At 45.4% G+C, this 19290-nt stretch overlaps 1 protein-coding gene across 2 annotated transcripts in view; it reads right to left on the bottom strand.

The window, feature by feature from the left end:
- Positions 1–17269, bottom strand: part of acsl6 (acyl-CoA synthetase long chain family member 6) — a 63985-nt gene extending 46716 nt beyond the window's left edge. The window contains exons 1-3 of one of the 2 annotated variants that reach the window (XM_079846767.1): positions 17066–17227; positions 8713–8805; positions 7551–7771 (exon numbers count right to left, since the gene is read on the bottom strand). In XM_079846767.1, the coding sequence (XP_079702893.1) occupies positions 7551–7754 (204 nt within the window). In that variant the 5' untranslated portion in view covers positions 7755–7771; positions 8713–8805; positions 17066–17227. Of the gene's footprint in view, positions 1–7550; positions 7772–8712; positions 8806–17065 lie in introns of both variants that reach the window. The other variant, XM_079846766.1, reaches the window with a different exon arrangement.
- Between the last annotated feature and the right edge of the window lie 2021 nt (positions 17270–19290).

Below are 19290 nucleotides of genomic sequence, written 5' to 3'. Positions count from 1 at the left end.
TTGTATTTGCATTGGCCTGGTCTCTGTGGGATGAAGATGTCCTGTTCGATTCTTTAGTCTGCAGTGTCAAGGGCTTTCAAGAGCTTTATAGGATACTGAAATATTCTTAATATAATAATCATCTCCTGAGCTGAGTATGAACACATATATATGTATATACTAGTTGTCCTGATGTTTCAGGGCGATTCAAGCGGCCACCTGTCTCACATCTTTTGCTTTTATGCAAAACAGTGAGTAAAATGCAGGTCTGAGGCAGATTTGACCACACAGGATTCAGCAGAAAACTGATCCTCACAGGACAACAACGAACAAGTACTTTTGGTTTGATCATTTATCATCCAGGTGAAAAAAGAATAATGACGGTGCTTAATAAACCCCAATGCAAACTCTTCTCCTCCAGTCATGAGGTGCATTATGGGATGCTTTATAACACTAGTGAGGGAGGAACCCGTGAGGAGCACATCATGATGCTCACTAACTAGTGATAGTCATGTAGTGCTCAAGTGTCAAAGACCACATCTGAAGGCCCGTCTTGATTTAAACAATAACTAATAAAGATGACAAAAACACACAGCAAAATAATTAAAACAAAAACAAAACCTAATTTAAAAAAATCTATATATATATTATTATTTTTTGTATATATATATATATATATAAACTAGAATAGCAATAATTGGAGAAAAAATAAGAAAGAAAGAAAGAAAGAAAGAAAAGTCATGTAAATTCATTAGTAATAAGAAATGTAAACCATGAAGAGCTTTCAGTTAATGGGATTTTATAACTTAATCATTTCAATTATTTATCATTATTTTACTGATTTATTTGTTTATATGTTAATATTTATATTGAATAGTACATGTAAGTACTGAGTAATATTAATTAACTTCATGTACTATAGGTTTAGGGTTAGTTGCATGTAATTATGCATAATTTACAGTTACTACTGTAGTTCATGTAACGTGTAACAAGGACACTGTAAAATAAAGTGTTACCATAAATTATATTCATAATAAAATACATAAACTTGATATTTTCAAGAACTTGATTATTTTCTAGGTCTATAAATCACACTTTCCAGAATATCCAGTTTGTCCAAGATCAAGAAAACCAGGATCTTCAAAAATAATGGCAGTGGCTGAGGGAAATAAAATAAAATACAGATTTTATTTGTTTATGTATTATGTAGGAGATCAGGAGGTGTGTTTGGGTCCTGTATAGGGGATCAGGGTGTGTGTTTGGGTCCTGTATAGGGGATCTGGAGGTGTGTTTGGGTCCTGTATAGGAGATCAGGAGGTGTGTTTGGGTCCTGTATAGGGGATCAGGGGGTGTGTTTGGGTCCTGTATAGGGGATCTGGAGGTGTGTTTGGGTCCTGTATAGGAGATCAGGAGGTGTGTTTGGGTCCTGTATAGGGGATCAGGGGGTGTGTTTGGGTCCTGTATAGGGGATCTGGAGGTGTGTTTGGGTCCTGTATAGGAGAACAGGAGGTGTGTTGGGGTCCTGTATAGGAGATAAGGAGGTGTGTTGGGGTCCTGTATAGGAGATCAGGAGGTGTGTTTGGGTCCAGTATAGGAGATCAGGAGGTGTGTTTGGGTCCTGTATAGGAGATCAGGAGGTGTGTTTGGGTCCAGTATAGGAGATCAGGAGGTGTGTTTGGGTCCTGTATAGGAGATCAGGAGGTGTGTTTGGGTCCAGTATAGGGGATCAGGAGGTGTGTTTGGGTCCAGTATAGGGGATCAGGAGGTGTGTTTGGGTCCTGTATAGGAGATCAGGAAGTGTGTTGGGGTCCTGTATAGGAGATCAGGAGGTGTGTTGGGTCCTGTATAGGAGATCAGGAGGTGTGTTTGGGTCCTGTATAGGGGATCAGGAGGTGTGTTGGGGTCCTGTATAGGAGATCAGGAGGTGTGTTTGGGTCCTGTATAGTAGAACAGGAGGTGTGTTGGGTCCTGTATAGGAGATCAGGAAGTGTGTTGGGGTCCTGTATAGGAGATCAGGAGGTGTGTTGGGTCCTGTATAGGAGATCAGGAGGTGTGTTTGGGTCCTGTATAGGGGATCAGGAGGTGTGTTGGGGTCCTGTATAGGAGATCAGGAGGTGTGTTTGGGTCCAGTATAGGAGATCAGGAGGTGTGTTTGGGTCCTGTATAGGAGATCAGGAGGTGTGTTTGGGTCCAGTATAGGAGATCAGGAGGTGTGTTTGGGTCCTGTATAGGAGATCAGGAGGTGTGTTTGGGTCCAGTATAGGGGATCAGGAGGTGTGTTTGGGTCCAGTATAGGGGATCAGGAGGTGTGTTTGGGTCCTGTATAGGAGATCAGGAGGTGTGTTTGGGTCCTGTATAGGAGATCAGGAGGTGTGTTTGGGTCCAGTATAGGAGATCAGGAGGTGTGTTTGGGTCCTGTATAGGAGATCAGGAGGTGTGTTTGGGTCCAGTATAGGAGATCAGGAGGTGTGTTTGGGTCCTGTATAGGAGATCAGGAGGTGTGTTGGGTCCTGTATAGGAGATCAGGAGGTGTGTTTGGGTCCTGTATAGGAGATCAGGGGGTGTGTTTGGGTCATGTATAGGAGATCAGGAGGTGTGTTGGGGTCCTGTATAGGAGATCAGGAAGTGTGTTGGGGTCCTGTATAGGAGATCAGGAGGTGTGTTGGGTCCTGTATAGGAGATCAGGAGGTGTGTTTGGGTCCTGTATAGGGGATCAGGAGGTGTGTTGGGGTCCTGTATAGGAGATCAGGAGGTGTGTTTGGGTCCTGTATAGTAGAACAGGAGGTGTGTTGGGTCCTGTATAGGAGATCAGGAGGTGTGTTGGGTCCTGTATATGAGAACAGGAGGTGTGTTTGAGGTGTGTTTGGGTCCTGTATAGGAGAACAGGAGGTGTGTTTGGGTCCTGTATAGGGGATCAGGAGGTGTGTTTGGGTCCTGTATGGGTGATCAGGAGGTGTGTTTGGGTCCAATATAGGAGAACAGGAGGTGGGTTGGGGTCCAGTATAGGAGAACAGGAGGTGTGTTGGGTCCTGTATAGGAGATCAGGAGGTGTGTTTGGGTCCTGTATAGGAGACCAGGAGGTGTGTTTGGGTCCTGTATAGGAGATCAGGAGGTGTGTTTGGGTCCTGTATAGGAGACCAGGAGGTGTGTTTGGGTCCTGTATAGGAGATCAGGAGGTGTGTTTGGGTCCTGTATAGGAGATCAGGAGGTGTGTTTGGGTCCAATATAGGAGATCAGGAGGTGTGTTGGGGTCCTTTATAGGAGATCAGGAGGTGTGTTTGAGTCCTGTATAGGGGATCAGGAGGTGTGTTGGGTCCTGTATAGGGGATCAGGAGGTGTGTTGGGGTCCTGTATAGGAGAACAGGAGGTGTGTTGGGGTCCTGTATAGGAGATCAGGAGGTGTGTTTGGGTCCTGTATAGTAGAACAGGAGGTGTGTTGGGTCCTGTATAGGAAAAAAAGGGTGATTGTTTGGGTCCTATATAGGGGATCAGGAGGTGTGTTTGGTTCCTGTATAAGGGATCAGGAGGTATGTTGGGTCCTGTATGGGCGGTCAGGAGGTGTGTTTGGGTCCTGTATAGGGGATCAGGAGGTGTGTTGGGTCCTGTATAGGAGAACAGGAGGTGTGTTTGGGTCCTGTATAGGAGATCAGGAGGTGTGTTTGGGTCCTGTATAGGAGATCAGGAGGTTTGTTTGGGTCCTGTATAGGAGATCAGGAGGTGTGTTTGGGTCCTGTATAGGGGATCAGGAGGTGTGTTTGGGTCCTGTATATGAGAACAGGAGGTGTGTTTGAGGTGTGTTTGGGTCCTGTATAGGGGATCAGGAGTAGGGCTGAGCGATTAATCGCACTTTCCATATAATCGCACTTAAATCGAGATGGCTTATCGCGATTTTGAAATCGCAAAGGCTGCGATTATGTTTTATGCGCAGTTTGTCATTGATGTACGGCTCTGTAAACGCGGCTCACTCTGAAAGCACTGTGAGTTTGAGTCACTTATAAAGTGCATTTGAAAAAGCAACACGTATCAAACATCTTTCCAAACACGAGAAGCGTTTATGAACCTCTTGTCCAACAAAAGACAACATTTAATAACATTAATTTACTCCAAACTCATTTCATAACGACAGCTGAGCTCCTCCTCCTGTGAGATGATGAGCTTCTTACACAGAATAAGGCAGCCGTGTGTTTATAAGTCATGTTTAATCCAAGCGTTTCAATCTTTTGTTTATTCAGCTACAGCAATAGGGATTTCCTGGAATGATGCGCATTATTGTACTTCTGCGGTGGCGCATATTTAGCGTGTTTTGCATGAGAGCGCCCTCTGGTGTTCAGATGGAGCAGTATTTACTACCAGTCAGCCGCACTCCACTGACAAGCTGCGCATAAAATAATCGCAAATCGCGTGCGGTTTTCTTGCGATTAATCGTTCAGCCCTAATCAGGAGGTGTGTTGGGTCCTGTATAGGAGAACAGGAGGTGTGTTTGGGTCCTGTATAGGAGATCAGGAGGTGTGTTGGGTCCTGTATAGGGGATCAGGAGGTGTGTTTGGGTCCTGTATTGGGGATCAGGAGGTGTGTTGGGTCCTTTATGGGCGGTCAGGAGGTGTGTTTGGGTCCTGTATAGGAGAACAGGAGGTGTGTTTGGGTCCTGTATAGGAGATCAGGAGGTGTGTTTGGGTCCTGTATAGGGGATCAGGAGGTGTGTTTGGGTCCAGTATAGGGGATCAGGAGGTGTGTTTGGGTCCTGTATAGGAGATCAGGAGGTGTGTTTGGGTCCTGTATAGGGGATCAGGAGGTGTGTTTGGGTCCTGTATAGGGGATCAGGAGGTGTGTTTGGGTCCTGTATTGGGGATCAGGAGGTGTGTTGGGTCCTTTATGGGCGGTCAGGAGGTGTGTTTGGGTCCTGTATAGGAGAACAGGAGGTGTGTTTGGGTCCTGTATAGGAGATCAGGAGGTGTGTTTGGGTCCTGTATAGGGGATCAGGAGGTGTGTTTGGGTCCAGTATAGGGGATCAGGAGGTGTGTTGGGTCCTGTATAGGAGAACAGGAGGTGTGTTTGGGTCCTGTATAGGAGATCAGGAGGTGTGTTTGGGTCCTGTATAGGGGATCAGGAGGTGTGTTTGGGTCCTATATTGGGGATCAGGAGGTGTGTTGGGTCCTTTATGGGCGGTCAGGAGGTGTGTTTGGGTCCTGTATAGGAGAACAGGAGGTGTGTTTGGGTCCTGTATAGGAGATCAGGAGGTGTGTTTGGGTCCTGTATAGGGGATCAGGAGGTGTGTTTGGGTCCTGTATTGGGGATCAGGAGGTGTGTTGGGTCCTTTATGGGCGGTCAGGAGGTCTGTTTGGGTCCTGTATAGGGGATCAGGAGGTGTGTTGGGTCCTGTATAGTAGTAGTAGCCTTTATTGTCACTTAGTCACAAGTACCAGCGAAATTAGCCATCAACCTGTCCATACAAACATACATACAATATGACAAGGGGGTAGACAGGACAGGAAGACAGAGCATTGAGGAAAAAAATACAACATAACATGAGGAGAGGTGAGGAGAAAAAAAAGGCAACCCCCAGACTATGCTCCTGTAAGGAGTACAGTTTGGGAACAGTAAAAAACACCTCAGCAACATTAGCACATAATCAGTACACAACATGAATACACAAGACTTGCAACAGGGGAGGGGGAGTGAGGGATGGAGGTAACCCAGCACAGGCAAGCAGCCATCCGGTCCTGCAGCCATTTCGGCGCTGGTCACAGACCCGCCTGTCAGACTGGTGGTACAAAGCGTCGAAGGCGAGGGATGGGGGGTGGGGGGGGGGTGATTGCATATCTGTATATATGTAAGAGTTCGTGTCTGTGTAGGCCTGGAGAGTCGCTACGCCTGGCATCCTAATCTAGGTGCCTCAGTCCACAGGATGTCATAGCGATACACAGCAATTGCCATGGAGACAACCTTGATCAGGTCCCAGACAGAGTCAACAATCAGCAGGTGTCTGTGGGGAATGGGGAAAGGAACGCAAGAGCGTCTCACTGCAGTGCTCTTCCGGGGGGAGTTGTTGTTCCAGCAGCAGCCTCGGCCAAGGCCAGTGCTGGTTGAGGGGGACCAGCTGCGAACGTTCCGGCAGGGCAGTCAGGTTCCCCCGAACCCAAGCTTCTCGTCGAGAAGATGGTGTCAATTGACCAGTTGATCAAATCCATAATTTCTTAGTTTGGAGAGCAGTGCGGAGAGAGTCTCTCAAAGTACAAGACATTAGACTAGACGAGACGAGAGCAGCAAAGCAGGGGAGATAAGGGAGAGGAGGGTAAGAAAATGCGACCGCCTTCGTTGAGAGCCAAAGAGAAGTTTTGTATAGGAGAACAGGAGGTGTGTTTGGGTCCTGTATAGGAGAACAGGAGGTGTGTTTGGGTCCTGTGTAGGAGATCAGGAGGTGTGTTTGGGTCCTGTACATGAGAAGAGGAGGTGTGTTTGAGGTGTGTTTGGGTCCTGTATAGGAGAACAGGAGGTGTGTTTGGGTCCTGTATAGGAAAAAAAAGGGTGTGTGTTTGGGTCCTGTATAGGGGATCAGGAGGTGTGTTTGGGTCCTGTGTAGGAGATCAGGAGGTGTGTTTGGGTCCTGTATATGAGAACAGGAGGTGTGTTTGAGGTGTGTTTGGGTCCTGTATAGGAGAACAGGAGGTGTGTTTGGGTCCTGTATAGGAGATCAGGAGGTGTGTTTGGGTCCTGTATATGAGAACAGGAGGTGTGTTTGGGTCCTGTATAGGAGAACAGGAGGTGTGTTTGGGTCCTGTATAGGAAAAAAAAGGGTGTGTGTTTGGGTCCTGTATAGGAGATCAGGAGGTGTGTTTGGGTCCTGTGTAGGAGATCAGGAGGTGTGTTTGGGTCCTGTATATGAGAACAGGAGGTGTGTTTGAGGTGTGTTTGGGTCCTGTATATGAGAACAGGAGGTGTGTTTGAGGTGTGTTTGGGTCCTGTATAGGAGAACAGGAGGTGTGTTTGGGTCCTGTATAGGGGATCAGGAGGTGTGTTTGGGTCCTGTATGGGTGATCAGGAGGTGTGTTTGAGTCCTGTATAGGAGAACAGGAGGTGTGTTTGGGTCCTGTATAGGAGATCAGGAGGTGTGTTGGGGTACTGTATAGGAGATCAGGAGGTGTGTTTGGGTCCTGTATAGGAGATCAGGAGGTGTGTTTGGGTCCTGTATAGGAGAACAGGAGGTGTGTTGGGTCCTGTATAGGAGATCAGGAGGTGTGTTTGGGTCCAGTATAGGGGATCAGGAGGTGTGTTTGGGTCCTGTATAGGAGATCAGGAGGTGTGTTTGGGTCCTGTATAGGAGATCAGGAGGTGTGTTGGGGTCCTGTATAGGAGATCGGGAGGTGTGTTGGGTCCAGTATAGGGGATCAGGAGGTTTGTTTGGGTCCTGTATAGGAGATCAGGAGGTGTGTTTGGGTCCAGTATAGGGGATCAGGAGGTGTGTTTGGGTCCTGTATAGTGGATCAGGAGGTGTGTTTGGGTCCTGTATAGGGGATCAGGAGGTGTGTTTGGGTCCTGTATAGTGGATCAGGAGGTGTGTTTGGGTCCTGTACCTGCTCTTCTCTGGACTGGTGCTGGAGGTCACAGGGTGGGACGATGGCTCGCGGGCGATGGGAGATCCAGTAGGCCAGAACCGCAGTGAGCGCACCCAGACCCAGCAGAGTCGATGTGGGCAGAGAGCGGATGAACTCACCCAGATCCTCCAGCTCGGGCAGATGAAGACCCAGCAGAAGATCCCGAGACTGCATCTTCTCCATCAGAGTGGAGCTGAGCTCTGATACACACACACACAAACACAAACACAAACACACACACACACACACACACACACACACACACACACACACACACACACACACACACTATATGAACACAAGCTGATGTAAAGATAACACAAAGTCACAGTGACAAATCAGTTTGTCTAGACCTCAACAGAGTTCGGCCTTCTTCTGATGGCTTACATATTAACATGCTATCTGACTATAATGAAAAAACACAACTGAACAACTCTGGAAATCAACAGAGCCTGTGCTCACTAAGGTCCTCTTTATTGAGAGTCTTTCCAACGGTTCATCTTAACTCTGTGATCCTCAAAAGCCAACAAAACCTCGAGACCTTTCGCTTTGATTCTTCTGCAATTCTGTGAACATTAATTAATCCTGTAAATTACTCTAGTCTGATTATGAGTATTTTAAAAGGTAATAAAGTGTAATTACAATAATTTAATTTTTGGAATCTGACTGCATGATCCAGCTGTAATCAGTCACTGTCTTCAATCAGTTCAATCGGATCAATATTAACTGTCCCACTGACAGAAGATCTGTGTCTGTCTCTGCCAACACTTTATTTTGATGCTCCACAAGTAACTTTGATTCGTATTAACTTATTCTACTAACCCAAACCCTGATCTACCAGTCTACTGATCCTCTAATGAGAGTTAGTGGTCATGAACAGTCTGACAGTCGTGTAAGTGACAAGTTACGGTAATGAACTCATGAGCACACATGTGTGGCTGATCCTGCAGTTCGGCTTTATTTGTTGATCTCATTCATGAACTCTTCCAAAAATGGAAGTTGATCAACAGGAATTAGATTTCTTTAGCTGTTTGCCCTGTGGCAATCTCTCGTGCAAAATGAATATACCACATAAACATCATATGAAATCAGAGAGGCATCAGCGCAGTATCGAGAGCGAAACTAATAACTAATAACTCACCGGTGCGAGGAGCAGAAGTGTCTGAACCGTGGAGCAGCGAATGTGGGATATTGACGCATCTGATGTTTAAAGTTCAAGGTCTCAGCTCTCGTCCTGGTCAATTTAAAAAGACAGCTAACTGAGAGATGTTGTAAAACACAATGAAAGGATCTGAATGTGCTGTTAATGTCACAGAACTCAATGAGTGCAGATCTGGAGCGGATGCTTATCATACTTTACTGAAGAATACTCACTCTGCTAGTAACATATTGGAAGTTGTGCTGGGCTTTACACGACAACACTGTTGTCGTATAAATGAACGGCCAGAACGCATTAAAAGTTTTCTGTTTTCAGTTGTCGTAAACGGCCCCTAAATTACTAAATAATGATTTAAGATTCACTAAATTTGTGTCGGCAGTGTGTGTACACAACCCTCCTATAATGATAAAAATCCACCCACTCCTATTTTTTAATCCCCATAAATCATAAGCAGTGTCTCAGAATAAGCCGTTTGCAGATTATGGGCCCTATCTTGCACACAGCGCAATTGACTTTGTACATCTGAGGACACTTTGATGTGTCATTCCTATTTTGCACCCGACGCACAGCGGACTTTTCCCTCCACAGACGCATGTCAGTAAATTAGGGAATGAACTTGCGCTCCCAGGGGCGGTTCAGCGAAAAGAGGAGGCGTGTTCCGGCGCAAACTTTCCCTGGTGCTATTTTGCAGTTTCAGAAAACAATTCCGCCACAGACCAGGAGAAACCTCGTCTAAAGTCAGTGGCGCGTTATTCAGATGCTATTTTAAGGCCGCATGCTTGACCATAATGTAGCGTGTGCACAACGCACACACACTTTGCTTCTCTCATCTATCACAGACGCAGCAGTTGCCATTTTTGCAAACCATACATAATTACAAGGAAAAATATTCCACACGAGGGAAATCATTGTGGTGTCCATGAAGATGTGAAATAAAAGGCATAAATCTAGCTTACACATTTACCCAAATTATCATACGCCTGTTTAACCGAAGCTCATCTGGGTGTGTTTCTCCATCCTCAATGTCACTTCTCTGTGTTTTACGGCCCTGCCGAGAGCGTCGGTCTCCTCGGCTGTGAACCGCTCCTGGCAAATCCGCCGTTATAATAGCAATCCGCCATGGAACAAGCGCGCCTGCTCTTAAAGGGAATGTGAGATGTCGCTCTGATTGCACGTTACGCCCAAACCACACCTATGAGTAATGAAGCTACTTCAGACCAACACATTTTAGATTTGCGTCGGAGAGTCATTTATCCCGCCGGTATAATAGCAACAGCGCCCGAGATCCGCCCACAAAGTTACTTGTGTTTCGCGTTTGATACTTATGACGTCACATATGCTTAGACCCCGCCCATAACTGCTGATGGACATCATCATATTTTTCAATGATTCTCAAACGAATCGATGGATGAATAATTCTCTTTAAATCCCTCCTTTCTGAGAGATACTCTGCTCTGATTGGCCAGACAGCTCAGTCTGTTGTGATTGGTCTAAGTCAGAAGCTATATGAACTTCAGCTTCCAGAGGCGAGTCCGATAATGAAACATTGGAAGAACTAGCTATTCAACCTGAACCTCCATCATAAGGACGACTCGAGCAGGACTCAGTGATATGCTACTCAGTTTGAGGAACATTATAAGATGTTGCAACTGTAATTCCGCACCATCAGCATTAACAAGAGTATGTCCATCAACAAACCCATGTGGATATTTCTAATTTATTGGGGTGAACATGCAGGAACTGTATCAATAACGGTGCATCTGCTAGCTGAGCACTAGCGTGAATGACTGATGTAACAAACGTTGTAAAAACATCCTTTATCTTTACTCAAAGTAGTGAGAAGGACAGACGATCTGCACTTATAGACACAGTTTTAGGTGATAGTGATCGACCACAGCTGATTAGCAGAAGTATTTCAGTAAGACAGTAATAACGTGAGTTAGCCGGAGACCTACACAATATAAAACACAAAACTATTTGAACTCCCAGTAGAAAATACACACATCAATAATCATTTATACTTACAGGTTGTAATTCTGAGGAGCAAGTTGGTCCAAATAAACTGAGTACTGACCCGTCTTTCTAGAGCAAAAAATGTGAAGATTGCGCGTTTTGCGAATCTTGCATAGAACTCGGAGACTTGAAAAACAGTCATCAGTAAAATGACGTTTCAGGGCTGATAATGTACAATATAGGCGGTATTATGCAAATGTGTCTTCTAGTGATGTAGAACCATAACGCATCGGGAGGCAAGAGTCGATTCTTTCTTTTGGGAGACAATAACTTTATTTATCGTGCACTTTCGACTTTACAACTTTGCAGAATGTTTACGTTCACAAACAGCAATATTACACACTGCATATGAAAGGGAATATTCGAAAAACCATGATAGGGGAACTTTAAAACACATGCAGATAAACTTTCATGATGAAGAAGAAATGCAATGTCACATGATCTGGGCACGAGCTGTACAGGCTCCGCCCTCCTTCCAGAAGCAGCAGCTCATTTGCATTTAAAGATACATGCACAAAAACAGCATGTTTTTCCTTCCACTCAAAAATGGCCATTTACAACATTATATAATAACTGATCTGTGGGGTATTTTGAGCTGAAACTTCACACACACATTCTGGGGACACCTGAGACTTATATTACATCTTGTAAAAAGGGGCATAATAGGTGCCCTTTAAGTGGCCTTTTATTTCATTAATTCTATATTATCTGAATACTATAGAATTTGAAGTACACAACAAGTGCACATTCAAAACACATAAGGGCACTTCTTTTCCTCAAGGCAGCAACAACAAGATAATTGTACCGTTTGCATTAATATTTGGTAAAATACTGGATTATATATATATATATATATATATATTACAGTTGTACTAAGACTGAACTATTTTACTTTTCAGTAATGTTTGAAGTATCAGTTTATTTATCATTTTTATCGCTTCATTCAACATTAATTTCTCATTTGTTCAGGAATCTTAGCAGACATTGAGCATGATTGAGAAACTGGAACAGACTTCATCTGAAAACGCCATAACAAACATCTGAACGTGAAGAGAAAGGATGAAACTATCTGGACTGTTATTTGGAGACTGGGACTAATGCATATGCTTGGTCAATAATACATATTGATCTTATGGTTGTTTATGGCAACACAACTGCTGAATTGTCTTTTGTAAGTATTGATTGTTTGTGAAGTCTATTTACTTGAAGTGTTCTTCCTGTCCAGACTGCATGTTTAACAGTTTTTCTGTGCACTCATAATTAACTCTGTATTAGAAACAAACCACTGTAATGCTGTAATTATTACTTATAATAACCTGCAAAAGTGGAGAGTTTGATGTCTAGAAGCACAGATCTCTTAATCGTCACACATCTTTAGACGTGGCTCTCTGACTAAAGTCTCTTGGGAAACGACAGATAATCTGATGCAACTCTGCATCATTTTCCAGGCGTCCCCGATGCACGAGCTTTCATTTATACGCCGTAGATTATCAAGGGATTATCGCCACTAAATACAGGCCGTGTGCAGGATATGAAATATAATATATTCTCATTCTGAACACTGCTAAAAGATCAGTAGTTCATAAACAAACTTTTGAAAACATATGGTTTTGTGACATTTCCAATCCGATGATCGTTCCTCATTATATAATGTAACATTTGTTTTAAAGTCTGTGTGTGACATCAGTCCACGTCACTCCAACAGAACGCATGAACCCCGGAAACGGCCTAGTGTCGTCTGACAGATTAAACAGAGCTGTGTGTAAAGCTGTCCTTCGTCATCATCATCATCATCATCGTCATGGACGAGACACTACACACTGTCCAACCCAGCGACAGCATCTCTAATATCTGGATAATAACTGTCAGAAGCTCAGACGAAGCACTTCCACTCGTCTTATATCAAACACTTTCAAAAAGTTCACTTTATAATTCTGTCAAATTGGAATGTTTGGTCCCACTTTATATTAGATGTCTTTAACGGCTGGGTTTGTCCATATTTGACACAAATTTGGGTTGAAACAACTCAGCATTTTTTAGAGTGCACAGGTCATTATGAAATTCCATATAAAGATGTGCTGAAGTATTTAAATGGGTCACAAAAGCAACATTAATGCATTTTAATTTACTTGCAACTAACATGGAATAAAGTGTCCAAAAACATTCCATTAATTTCACACTGAAGTATCTTCTTTTAAAGTATGTTCTCTCTTTAAAGTAAGCTAAAGTGAGGTTATGAATCCTACAGCAGAGAGGCTACAAGAAAGATTACTATCATCCATTTTACACTGGAGCTGAAACATCCACGTTGTGTTGAATAATAATATCTAGTCCTCCACAACATCCCCTGAACTACTGCTCCAGGACATGTTTCTGTCCTCTGATTTCTAGACCACCGTCTCCATATGTGTCCATTCACAGCCTTTATAGCCTGTGGAGAGCGATGATTGGCTGCTGTCCAGCCTGAGGGCGGGGTCTGAAGAGTAAGCTCCGCCCCATCCCTATCACAGGAGATTATGGGCTATTAGTGCACTAACAGATGGACACGAGTGACCCTTGCTTTACACGGCTATTTAGAGTCTGTCCACTTTTCCCTGGCCTGGAGTTCCTGATGTCACTTCCTGTCATGTGTGTGAGTCTCTGCACTGATGAAGTGCTCACCGGCATCTGTTACCCTAGAGAGCTGTTCATACCTGAGGCATCCCATTATAATGAGTGTGTGTGCGTGTGTGTGTGTGTGTGTGTGTGTGTGTGTGTGTGTGTGTGTGTGTGTGTGTGTGTGCGTGTGTGTGTGTGCGTGTGTGTGTGTGTGTGAGTGCGTGTAGGCTGGTATTAGTCTACCTGTGATCAGCTCCCGCGCCCACACACACACACACACACACACACACACACACACAGGCAGGGAAAGCTAAACGCATCAGTCTGCTGTGAGCCTCTGTGGCCACCGTATCACACCACCCTCAGCAGATGCATGTCTCTTGCCCCTCCCTCTCCCTCTCTCTCTCTCTCCTCCTCCATCTACCCTTGACTACATGATACGCAGGCTTAGCTTACAGCTCACACACACTCTGACTGACGTATAAATAACACATTCACATTCACAGATACATGTTTAGAGCAAACGCAGGGAATCACAGCTATATCATCTATATCATCTATATCATCTATATCATCATATCATCATATCATCTATATCATCTATATCATCATATCATCTATATCATCTATATCTAAGTACACTGTCAGAACATGTTAAAGCACAGCTGTTCCTGCACTGTGGAGAGATGAGTCTTGCTGTAACCTCAGGTTGATTCTACTTGAACAAAGATGAAACACATTGTGAAGTCACAGCGCAGTTTAAAACACAAATAATATTCAGAAATACTGCATTATTGATTTGACTGCAAGGAAACTCTCAGCCGAGAACTAAACCTGAATATGCTGAATCTGAAGCTGAAGCAACACTGTGAAAGAGTTTGGAGATCAAAAGTAATGAAAACATGTTCATCTGAACTGATTGTCTTTAAACATCGGCAGTTTAGTTCAGTGAAGCAAGTCAACAAATCATTTATATTCCTGACTCCAGTGAACAGAGCTGTGTATACTCTACAGACGAGAGACACACACCGATCATAGCCAACACAAGACCAGTGGCTCCAGCATCACACATGACCTGACCAGTCTCACCAGTGTCACCAGTGTCACCAGTCTCACCAGTGTCACCAGTCTCACGTCTCACCAGTCTCACCAGTGTCACCAGTGTCACCAGTGTCACCAGTCTCACCAGTGTCACACATGACCTGACCAGTCTCACCAGTCTCACCAGTCTCACCAGTGTCACACATGACCTGACCAGTCTCACCAGTCTCACCAGTCTCACCAGTGTCACCAGTGTCACCAGTCTCACCAGTGTCACCAGTCTCACGTCTCACCAGTCTCACCAGTGTCACCAGTGTCACCAGTCTCACGTCTCACCAGTGTCACCAGTGTCACCAGTCTCACCAGTGTCACCAGTGTCACCAGTCTCACCAGTGTCACCAGTCTCACCAGTGTCACCAGTGTCACCAGTCTCACGTCTCACCAGTCTCACCAGTGTCACCAGTCTCACCAGTGTCACCAGTCTCACCAGTCTCACGTCTCACCAGTCTCACCAGTGTCACCAGTGTCATCAGTCTCACCAGTGTCACCAGTGTCATCAGTCTCACCAGTGTCACGTCTCACCAGTGTCACCAGTCTCACCAGTGTCACGTCTCATCAGTCTCACCAGTGTCACCAGTGTCACCAGTGTCACGTCTCATCAGTGTCACCAGTGTCACGTCTCACCAGTCTCACCAGTGTCACGTCTCATCAGTCTCACCAGTCTCACCAGTGTCACGTCTCATCAGTCTCACCAGTGTCACGTCTCACCAGTCTCACCAGTGTCACCAGTGTCACGTCTCATCAGTGTCACCAGTGTCACGTCTCACCAGTCTCACCAGTCTCACCAGTGTCACGTCTCATCAGTCTCACCAGTGTCACGTCTCACCAGTCTCACCAGTGTCACCAGTGTCACGTCTCATCAGTGTCACCAGTGTCACGTCTCACCAGTCTCACCAGTGTCACCAGTGTCACGTCTCATCAGTGTCACCAGTGTCACGTCTCACCAGTCTCACCAGTGTCACCAGTCTCGTGCTCACTCAGCACTCTATTCTGCTCACTCAGCATCATTTGACCCTCCACACACTCATGAATATCAGTTTTCCCCATTCAGCGCACTGCGAAACCTCTGGTGGTGAAGTGTGTGTGGACACACACACACGGCTGCTGGCGAAAGAGGATGTCAGTGTTTCTGCTGTTCCTGTAAACGGGCAGCGATCTGAAAGCAGAAGCGCTCACCAACACACTGTGGGATTCCCAAGATAGTTCCCCCAAAACAAGAGCCTTCTGTCATCATCCACTCAGTCTTGTGTTCTCCAGACCTGTGTGAGTTTCTCCTGAAGAGTGTGTGTGAGCAGACAGCTGATGACCCACTGACTCCCACTTTCCCCTAAATGAGGACCATCCACTGTTTAGTCACCAACACTCTTCAGGATATCTGCTTTGTGTTCAGTGGATGGAAGAAAGAAACTCATGCAGGTTTGGAACAAAGTTTGGAACAGAGTAAATGATATAATTTAAATTTTTGAGTGAACTATCCCTTTAAGTCAGCTCTCTTTTTTAATACTGAATATCTCAGGTTCATTTCTTTGAATATGTCTTGTCACATAATAATGATATTGTTAAAGTTTGCTTGTCCTGCACAGTCAATGCCAAGCTGGCTCGTGGACCAGTCTCTGAGGGCCAGCTTTGATGATACGCACGTTTCAATCGAGAAGAAGAAGATAGAAGTGTTCGCAAGCCTAAATCTTTAAATTATGGAGGACGAGGTAAAAGATTAGGTTCACCTCAGTCTCTCGTCACACTGGACCGCTGCATAATTCATAAGCAGCACATGGCAGCTGGAGGCTCGGGTTAGACGTGTCCAGGCACTGTTCGCTAACACATGGCCATGAAAGATGCATGATGTGAAGGCCACACTGTAAAGAACGGGATCCCTTTAAAGTCCAAAGCTTGCTATCCGAAGCGTGTGAGTAAAATACCCTACAGTGGTAACTTCATCATGCACGTACTTTCAAGTGAAACTCAGAATATCCAGAACTGATTGTGAAGGTGCAGCAGCTCGAGTCGTGATGGATTCTGCTTACACTGATACTTGATGTTAACACACACTGAAGAAAGACTTTGCCCTGCCCGCAGAAGTCGTAGTAGAGCAGTGCAGTGAGCAGTGGGCGGGGTCAGCACCTCTGCGCTGGACAGCTCCGCCAATCAGGAGGCGCGCTCGCCCGTGACGTCAGCTGTCCCTGCGTAACAATGAAGCACGACACCGGCAAACTAGCCGCTTTAAAGACGTGCTATAAAATGCGGCCCTTACACGAACATAACAGAAATGTGACCCATATCTGTCTCCTGTCACTTCATGTCACACACATAAAGTCATTCTCACATATTAACGCGTCGCATGAGATCTGTGCCGTATAACAGAAAACATCACGATCAGCAACTCGCGCGCTGCAGCGAATACGCGCTCGTTCCCGGTGCTCGGTTCAATAAATCAGGCGACTGTTAATAGAATAGCGTTTCGAATAGCGATCTGAGCTATAGAGACCAGTGAGGCTTCGAGACACGACAGGATTTGAGATCCTGAGCCTTTATAATGTCCAGCTCTGGCACTGCGGCACTGGCGCGTCTCGCGATCGGATGGTGTGTTCACCTGCGGAATAAAGCAGTATAACGGAACACTCACCTAGAACAACCCACACAGATCCAGCGACTAAAGCGAAGGCGAGCATGTCTCAGTCATGGAGAGTGTAGTTCAGTCCGACACACTGCTGCATGGAGAGAGAGAGAGAGAGAGAGGGAGAGAGAGAGAGAGAGAGAGATGCTGGTCCACAGGCCCGAGAGCGACAGACAGGTCTGAGTCTCACCTCCTGTCTCCTCCCTCACGCGCGAGGAGGAGGAGGAGGAGGATGATGATGATGATGATGCGCCTATAGGAAGAGATGCTGCTGCTGCTGCTGGATGATTCCTGGAACGTCATGAGTGAATTTACACAGCATTAATAAAATCAGGCTTCTTCTATTTTTATCATCAGGAACTGTTCAGCTCATCTAACTGTTACTAAATTACTCCCATTCCCGTGCGATGTGTTTTTTTTTTTTTTTTTTGCATTTTCAGAGATTATTTTCTGTCTGTGAGAAAAGCAATACGGTGTGTTTTTTTTTTTTTTTTTTTTTTTTTTTTTTTTTTTGATGAAGTGATATCGTACTCTTATCAGTCTATCTCTTGCTCCGTCAGCCATTCACCGGTCCCCGCAGGAATCACGTGACCCTCGGCCCCGCCCCCTCCTGTTTAACCTTGAGCGGCTCCCCTTCTCATCCAGAGACGGCAGGTCACGTGATCGAACGCTTATCACACGCGTTCAAGAATCAAAGTTTCCAGACACACGTATCAAATGCACGTGCATGTGTAAATACAGATGGCGAGTGCTTTATCACACAATAATGACATCTTTGTGTTGAGACACTTTTCCTTATTTGCTGGTGAACGAGTAAAACAGAGCAGAGAAAGAGAGATTTGCAGAGAAGGACAGGCTGACAGTGACGCAGTGCTGTGGATTTGCCACTCAATCCAATGTCACCGAGCTGTTAAAGCAGATGGCGAGTGGAGATTTACTCAAGCTCCTCTCTCCGAATACACCACTGACAGTGTGAACGGGTGTGTGTGTCTGAATCAATGCTTTCCTGTCATGTGATTGGCAGACCTTATCCATCCTTTGCAACTAATAATGCTCCATAAACCAGCAATTCCAGTTCAGGCCTTGTTTTCTGAGGCAAAGTGCTGGGATTTTTTTTTTTTTTTTTTTTTTGTGTGCATAAAATGTACAGCAAGTCATACAGAACAGTGCGATGTAAATATCTGTCAGTCATGTGTAAAGCCTGAAGAGTTAGGGTTATGGTCAGTGTGTGTTCTCGTGCAGGATTAGCTGAACAGAGTCTTTCTTCAGGAACATTATAGGTCGTGTCGCCGGTAACAGCCGAGAGTCTGGGAACACAGGGAGAAACGTGCAATGATAAAGCCATGATCAGGTAAAGCATCTTTAAGAAAATTAAATTCTTCAAACAAAAAACAAATTGCTTCACCTTCACTACATTACAATATTCTCCTTACTCCCGGATTGCTACAATTCTGTCATGTTAGTCTAGCAGTGTTTGTGTATTTAGGCCAGAGTGTGTGTCATGAATCAGCATATGTGTAAAGGACACTGGCTCACTACACACTGGCTCACTACACACACTGGCTCACTACACACTGGCTCTACACACACTGGCTCTACACACACTGGCTCACTACACACACTGGCTCACTACACACTGGCTCACTACACACACTGGCTCACTACACACACTGGCTCTACACACTGGCTCACTACACACTGGCTCTACACACTGGCTCACTACACACACTGGCTCACTACACACTGGCTCTACACACTGGCTCTATACACTCTGGCTCACTACACACTGGCTCACTACACACACTGGCTCACTACACACTGGCTCTACACACTGGCTCACTACACACACTGGCTCACTACACACTGGCTCTACACACTGGCTCACTACACACACTGGCTCACTACACACTGGCTCACTACACACACTGGCTCACTACACACACTGGCTCACTACACACACTGGCTCTACACACTGGCTCACTACACACTGGCTCACTACACACTGGCTCACTACACACACTGGCTCACTACACACACTGGCTCACTACACACTGGCTCACTACACACACTGGCTCACTACACACTGGCTCACTACACACACTGGCTCACTACACACACTGGCTCACTACACACTGGCTCACTACACACACTGGCTCACTACACACTGGCTCTACACACTGGCTCACTACACACTGGCTCACTACACACTGGCTCACTACACACACTGGCTCACT

The sequence above is a fragment of the Squalius cephalus genome (genome assembly GCF_949319135.1).
Source record: "Squalius cephalus genome assembly, chromosome: 17".
Taxonomy (NCBI): Eukaryota; Metazoa; Chordata; class Actinopteri; order Cypriniformes; family Leuciscidae; genus Squalius; species Squalius cephalus.
Note: the sequence above shows the minus strand (reverse complement) of the source record. Positions and strands in the feature narration are given on the sequence as shown.